Source organism: Colobus angolensis, unplaced genomic scaffold, assembly GCF_000951035.1.
Source record: "Colobus angolensis palliatus isolate OR3802 unplaced genomic scaffold, Cang.pa_1.0 Scaffold6, whole genome shotgun sequence".
In the NCBI taxonomy this organism is placed as follows: domain Eukaryota; kingdom Metazoa; phylum Chordata; class Mammalia; order Primates; family Cercopithecidae; genus Colobus; species Colobus angolensis.
Window position 1 is genome coordinate 2,618,862 of NW_012119598.1, and position 7,897 is coordinate 2,626,758.

General features: G+C 36.6%; 1 protein-coding gene across 1 annotated transcript in view; it reads right to left on the minus strand.

The window, feature by feature from the left end:
• Window positions 1-7,897, minus strand: part of ADAM7 (ADAM metallopeptidase domain 7) — a 69,110-nt gene that overhangs the window by 45,635 nt on the left and 15,578 nt on the right. Inside the window, exons 3-6 of the mRNA XM_011962893.1 lie at window positions 4,880-4,906; window positions 4,451-4,576; window positions 2,696-2,772; window positions 1,448-1,675 (exon numbers count right to left, since the gene is read on the minus strand). Of these exons, the coding sequence (XP_011818283.1) occupies window positions 1,448-1,675; window positions 2,696-2,772; window positions 4,451-4,576; window positions 4,880-4,906 (458 nt within the window). The remainder of the gene's footprint in view (window positions 1-1,447; window positions 1,676-2,695; window positions 2,773-4,450; window positions 4,577-4,879; window positions 4,907-7,897) is intronic.

Consider the following 7,897-nt stretch of genomic DNA (forward strand, 5'->3'; position numbering starts at 1 on the left):
CCATCATTTGGTATTAAGTCCAGCATGGACTAGCTCTTTTTCCTAATGCTTTGTTTAGGCTTTCAGGTCAAATAAGAGTTGTAAAGAATCATAAACTCATACTTTAACATTTAGGTTTTGTTTTCTTCATTTACTGAGTCAATGCTTCATTAGTAAGCTCGTATGAAAAACATCCATCCGTACCTGACAGTTAAAACATAGGATGGAGTATTAGGACTGACTGCATTTCTTGTACTCCTTCCCCTGCCTCCCAACTTTCTAATTTTCAGTAGTCTCAATTCCAAGGAAACATGTATAAATTTTGCTAATTATAGATCTTTTATTTTTTATTTTTATATATTTATTTATTTTTCTTTTGAGACAGGGTCTTGCTCTGTTGCCCAGATTGGAGTGCAGTGGCAAGATCTTAGCTCACTGCAGCCTCCACCTCTTGAGTTCAAGCCACTCTTCTGGCTTAGCCTCCCAAGTAACTGGGATTATAGGCACATGCCACTACTGCCCGGCCAATTTTTTGTATTTTTAGTAGACACGGGGTTTCACCATGTTGGCCAGGCTGGTCTCAAACTCTGACCTTAAATAATCTGCCTGCCTCAGCCTCCCAAAGTGTTGTGATTATAGGCATGAGGCATGAGCCACCATGCCCGGCTGATCTTTTATGTCTATAAAACACCAATACCAGATCTTTTATGTCTATAAAACACCAATACCAGGAGATTCTTCTAAGTGTTCAGTTTTCAGTGTGCATGCACTGAGGTATGTGCACATTCTCTGAGGACAAATCAGAGGTAAATTGTTCAAAGATTTGCCTAAATCATTTTTCTATGGATGAAGTAATCATTTTTTTGTTGATTTATTCAATCAAGAAACATCCATTAGGCATATAGTATGTTTCAGACACTATATGAATCAAGGACATATGAAAAAGAAAAACAACAATGTAGTTTACAGGCTAACATCCACTGGGAATTTAAGGAGATATAGATTAGTTGCATAGAAAAGCCTCAAGTTCCAAGGACTACGTTTATACAACCATCCCACCGACAACTGAACTTGTTTTATCCTTAATTGCCCTTAACCATGAAAATATTTGGATGATAAAAAAGGCAGAACATAGCTTGCCATCAATACCTCTGCAAAAAAATGTCAGGGAAGACAAGGAAAGACAATATCTCTAGATTATGTTTCAGGACATTGAAAATTCCATTATTTCCAACTACTCATAGCCCCAGTGCTATCAGTCTATACGTAGGATTGTAGAATCATCCTTTGTTGAAACTCATGAAACAAACTGAGATTTACTCTATGAAAAAAAACTTTTTACATAGATAACTGAAACAAAAGTTTTCAAATTTCAAATATCAGATAACGTGCCAGACTCAAAGTAACACATACATTTCACTAGCTAGACTCATGCTTTCTCTCTAGACATCATCAAGAAAATAAAAGGTGTTTCATTTGGGGTAAAGATGACTTAATAATACTCACTTTCATTTTGGGGTCTCCTTCAGATTCAGTATCACCTGGAACAGTTTTCCTGGTAAAATTAAGCTCTGTACAGGAATAATTGGCAACATACGGCACCCTCGGGTTATATTTGAACACCAAATGTTCTCCCTCATCTGAGTATTTCACTGGTTCAATGAGGTATCTTTGGTCATTTACTCTGAAGAATCCCCTGTAGAAATTGGGAACACAATGTATATTCAAGGTCTATAATTACTCTATCACTGCATTGACTTTGTCTTTTCAAGAAAGAGAAACTACAAAGCCAGTGCCTCATGAACATGTGGAGGGTGCTTTCAGTGGTAAGGAAATGTGATGATACGTGGCCTTTGACTGAATCAATACTTTTTTCTAAGAGTCACCTGACTAGATTTTCAGAAGTTGCACAGTCTAATATCTGCTTTGAGTACAGGTAGGGTAGCAAGTCCCACTAGTGGTTGTGGACCACTGTCAAGTCTTAAGATTTATTGCAAAAATTATGTGAATTTCTATGTCTGTCATGACGTGGAATATATATAAAAGTAAATATATGAAAGTAAAAATACTAATATGTGGTAATTGTATCATTAAAGGGGTTCTCATTCTTGAAAATACTAAGAACTAGTCAAGTAAATTTCCCATAATTAAAGACAAAACTTCCTTGTTCTTCTACTCTTTACCTCTTCACATCATCCTTCTTTGTCCATGAGCCTATGATCTATAGAGAACTATAGGCCTTACTTCTGAAATTTTACTTTCAAGAGGCTGCAAACACAGCTTGATTGAGTAAAAAGCTAAATGAGTCAAGCCTCATGGCATAATGGGAATTCACAAAACTAGCATTCAAAAGACCTGGGTTTTGGACTCAATTTTACCACTAGCAAATGAAATATTCAGGAGAAAGTTTCTAATTTCAGTCAGTATCCTGATCAATAAAATGAGAGGCCAGACTAAATGGTTTTCAGTAATCTTCCAAATATGAATCCCTTACTCATATACTGCAAAGCATGTCCCATTCAGGACTATGCATTAGACATCTATTTGTCAAAACTTAAATCATAGGCTAGAGCTGAAACTGCTAAAAGTACACAGCAACTTTTTTCTTATTCATTTTTCTGTTTACCAGGAGTGATAAAAGAAAATCAATGAAGTTAATTTCTTTGAAAATCCATAGGAAAACTCAGAAAGGAAAACGAAATATATTCTACCTTACCTTAGACCATTACATGTACTGATACTGGCAGCTGAATCATATTCATGTACTATGGATCCTTGGTAAAAACAGTGATTCTAAAATAGAAGAAGACTCTATTACTATATATATAAATATTAATATTATATAGATATTAATATCTAAATATTTTCTATTCAGAATGTATCAATATTTTATTTTGACAAATTGTATTGATATTTGTTCATGCATTCATTCATTAAATTATTTCTTTTGGAAATATTTGAGCCTGCTTCAGAGGCCTTTTACCTTAATTATGTGATTATTTTGTGTAAAGCAAAGTATAGATTCTTCCTCTACAAATTTTATAGTGTATTAATGATGATAGTAGTTTTAGAATTGTGACCATTTTCCTTAGAAATATAACTTCTTAATCCACCCTATAATTTTTATCAAACTAACCCTTCTGTGATAATACTATAATTTTTCCCAGTTGCCCATGAAATCAAGACAAATGCCTGATGATCATGAAAACTAGGTCTCCCTCTCCAACCAGTTCCTCTAACGCCTTTCTCTCTGGCCTGTTTCAATCAAGTTGGTGTCTTTTTTACTCCTTCCTTGATGGTCTGCCCATGGTAGTCCAATCAGATAATTATTTTTCCCATCATTTCCATGTGTTCAAATCCTACCTATGGATGACACTTTCTATGGTCTTCCAGTGACCTCACACTCTCACAAAAAACCCACCCCCTGCATCAAAGAATGTTACCCAGTTTTCCTCTTGTCCTACTTTGAAGATTGCATAAAGACTTAGCTCTCATAGAAGCTGGAAGTTGCAGCCGGGCACAGTGGCTCATGCCTGTAATTCCAGCACTTTGGGATGTCAAGGCGGGCAGATCCCGAGGCCAAGAGATCAAGACCATCCTGGCCAACATGGTGAAACTCCACCTCTACTAAAAATACAAAAATTAGTCAGGCATGGTGGCACGTGCCTGTAGTCCCGGCTACTCAGGAGGCTGAGGCAGGAGAATTGCTTGAACCCAGGAGATGAAGGTTGCAGTGAGTTAAGATTGTGCCACTGCACTCCAGCCTGGTCAAAGAGTGAGATTCCATCTCGAAAAAAAAAAGTGACACTCCATCTCAAAAAAAAAAAAAAGTTGACTGTTGCTTTAAATGGAGGAAATACTTTTTTAAATGTATAGTTTTGGTAAAAGTAATGTTCTTGGAAGGTTACAGAGGACCTGTTTTGCAAAAAAGCAATGGGGGTATAAAAATAAAATCTATATCTAGATTTTATTAAAATTAATGGAATTATATTAATAATAAATGAACAAAAAGTCATTTGGGGATTGAAGAAAAGACTTCAATACTGGTACATCAGAAAAACTGGGTAAAGGGGTGAGAATCACAAAAGGATCAATGAATGGAGATTTTAAACTTGTTTCATAGCTTCAGATTTTATCCATGTAGCTTGATCACAGCCTCATAAGGTGCCTTATATTTTTGGTGTCCTGCTTTACCCTCTCCCAGACTGAACACCATATTGAGTGTATAGAAATCAGTTTAGGAAAAGAAAAGATATATTAGCAGTCAATGATTTGCTTGTTACGCAGTAAGAGGTTAGGGTCCACACAATCGTATTTTTATACTACAATTTTTCGGTGAGAGTAATCAATTCAGAACTTATTTCTGATGTAGTACTTTCTGGAGCAGCTTGTACAGATAGAACAGGGTTTCAAAATCACATCAGGAAATACTACTTTTAGAGAAGAGACACAGGAAAGTTCCATAAGATACCATGATCTGAAGATGCCTGGTGAATGCTTCTCCTTTCATGGAGTAGAATGTTTCACTGTAATTGGAGCCTAGGAACTCCCTGAAAAAGAGGGCAGACAGGTGGTGAGACTTGTTCATTCTAAAAATCTGACAGATAAAACCAATAATATGATGGAGAAGTGTCCAGTTTGCTTCCACATCTCAGCAAGATCCTCTTCTGCTATAAATGGTAAAGCAAAATCAAGCCCACTCATATGAAAAGCCTTTCTAACTAAATATCATGGTTCATAAAGACTGTAGAAAAACTAGAAAATAGATTCTGGCAGTTTTAGCAAAGCAGTACTTTTTAAAAAGCTTGGCAAAAATGTTATCTAAGTAAAAGCCTGAGACCAAAATTAATGCAAAATACATGCATTAATATATGTGATGAACATGTCTTATATTCATCACATCATAAGATATATGTGGTGAATATGTCTTAATATATAGTAACCTAACAGCTACATATTTAGGTAAATGGTGAATATGTCTTAATATATAGTAACCTAACAGCTACATATTTAGGTAAATGCAATATGTATTAATTATAACAAATTTACACTAGCCATGCTGTATTTGGAACTGAGCCCAATCTCTCTCCCCCATGGCAAGACCTTACCATTGCAGTTGTCTCTATATCTATAGTGATGGGCCTGAATAAAGCCTGCCTTATGGTGCTTTAACAACTGTCACTGAATAATTTTTTCTTTAACATCTTTTTGGACTATCCATGGCCACTTCTTGATCCCAATTTGAACATAAGAAACTTGTAGAAGTTCTAAACTCAGTGCAAAACATACTTCCTGAAGCCATCAAGCAGATTTTGAGATCCCTTCCTAAGGTGTATTTCACACTTCCAAAGATGTGCATTTTCATGTCTGCCACATTTTTATTATGTATTTTAGAGGTCACCAAACCTTTTCTGCAAAGGTGAAGATAATAAGCATTTGAAGCGGCTGGGCGTGGTGGCTCACGCCTGTAATCCCAGCACTTTGGGAGGCTGAGGTGGGTGGATCATGAGGTCAGGAGATTGAGACCATCCTGGCCAACATGGTGACACCCGGTCTGTACTACAAATACAAAAATTATCTGGGTGTGGTGCAGGCCTTTAATACCAGCTACTGGCGAAGCTGAGGCAGGAGAATCAATCACTTGAACCAGGGAGTCAGAGGTTGCAGTGAGCTGAGATCGCACCACTGCATTCCAGCCTGGCAACCGAGTGAGACTCCGTCTCAAAACTAAATAAATAAATAAAAATAAAATAAGCCGGGCGTGGTGGCTCAAGCCTGTAATCCCAGCACTTTGGGAGGCCGAGACGGGCAGATCACGAGGTCAGGAGATCGAGACCATCCTGGCTAACACGGTGAAACCCCGTCTCTACTAAAAACTACAAAAAACTAGCCGGGCGAGGTGGTGGCGCCTGTAGTCCCAGCTACTCGGGAGGCTGAGGCAGGAGAATGGCGTGAACCCGGGAGGCGGAGCTTGCAGTGAGCTGAGATCCCGCCACAGCACTCCAGCCTGGGTGACAGAGCGAGACTCCGTCTCAAAAAAATAAAAAAAAAATTAAAAAAAATAAAATAAAATAAAATAAAAATAATAAAAAATTTTTAAAAATACACATTCAAGGCTACATGGGCCACATACATGGCTGCTATTACATGTTCTTTGTCTGATTTTATTTTTTGTTATTGTTGCTGCTGTTTATACTCCAGATATTCCAAATTTTAAACACTACTCTTAGATTAAGGGGTATACATACATAGAAAACATGTCCAATTTGTTGCACCAATTATCATTTGTTCACCCCTGGTGTATTTCATGTCAGTCTTCAAGGTTACCTGTGAACTACCTTGAAAGGGACTTTTTCATTTTTATTTATTTGTGTCTCCTGGTTTCTAAGGTAGTATTTGGAATACTAGGAGTGGTAAAAAAATGCTGAACTAATGTTTAAAATGAACTAAATATAGCATTTCACTACTGCTATGGCTGAATAAGCTACTATTAGACAGACATTCTGTATATAGTTATTTAGTTCTGGATAACATATAAAAAGAAAGTACCTAAAGGGTCTAGGTATGGAGCAAAAACAGCATCCTCCAGGAAAGGGAAGGAGGCACAGGGAAGAAGGCACAGCATGAGATGAAGTTTCCAGTTTTACAGCATTTAGCCTGAGGTCAGGCTGAAGTCTGCCTTATAGAGGATGGATAAAACTCTGCTAGAAAACCACAGTTGTTCTGATTTGAAAAGTCAGATAACAGAGTTTAGAGTAATGACAGTAACAGAAATGTACACAGTAATCATGGAAAAAAAATGAGAGAGTGGGGAGAATCCTCAGTTCTGTAAACAAACTCAGTTTGAAATTCAGAATTTTTCCTGAACTATGACTTGTGAGGGATAGACTAAAAGTAGCCATGCTAAGAATAAAACAACTGAGCTAAAATTTGAGCTGCCACCCAGAAGACAGAATTTGCAGTTTAAGCCCAACAAAATTAATCTCCAAATACAATGAAAATATGAGAACTCTTCAGCAGAACATAACAGAATTCAGAGTCCATTTCACATAATATTCAAATTGTTCAATTCATAATTCAAATTTACACAATGAAGAAACATAAGACATTGAACTATTGTCAAGAGAAAAGATGATCAGCAGAGACTTATCTCAAGTTAATCTAGAACTTGAAATTATAGATAAGACTTTTAAAGCAGCTACTATAACTATGCTCAGCAAAGTAAGAGAAAGTTATTTGCAAAGCATGCAAAAATGTAGAACTGTGGCAGATAAATGGAAGTTATATTTTTAAAAAACAAATTTAAAACGTTATAACTAAAACCTCCCTAGATAAAAGTTTTACTTGATATCCTTAAAAGGAGAACAAAACTGATAAAGAAAGAGCTGACAAACTCAATGAGAGTTCAATAGAAATTATGTAATCTGAAAAAGAGACAGAAAAAAAGTAGAGCTTCAGAGTCAAGTAGATTATATCAAAGGACTAACATACTGATAAGTGAAGTGCTAGAAAGTGGAGAAAGAGTGTAATAGAAAAAAATGGAAAAGTAGTAGCAAAAAATGAACCCAATTTGGAGAAAGACATGAATTGTAATTTCAAGAAGTTCAGCAAACGTCAAGCAGCATTTATATGAGGAAAGTCACTCCTTTGCACATCACTGTCAGATTGCAGCATATCAGAAATAAAGACAAAATCTTGAAACCAGCAAGAGAAAGACAACATGACACATACTGGGGAACAGAAATTTATACGACTATTAACATTGCATTAGAGACCAAGTGAGCCAAAAGAGAGGAGAACATCATCAGTCATCATCTTTTCTTAAAAAATACAGGAAATAGACCAGGTGCAGTGGCTCACTGCTGTAATCCCAGCACTTTGGGAGGCCGAGGCGGGTGGATCACGAGTCAGGAGATCA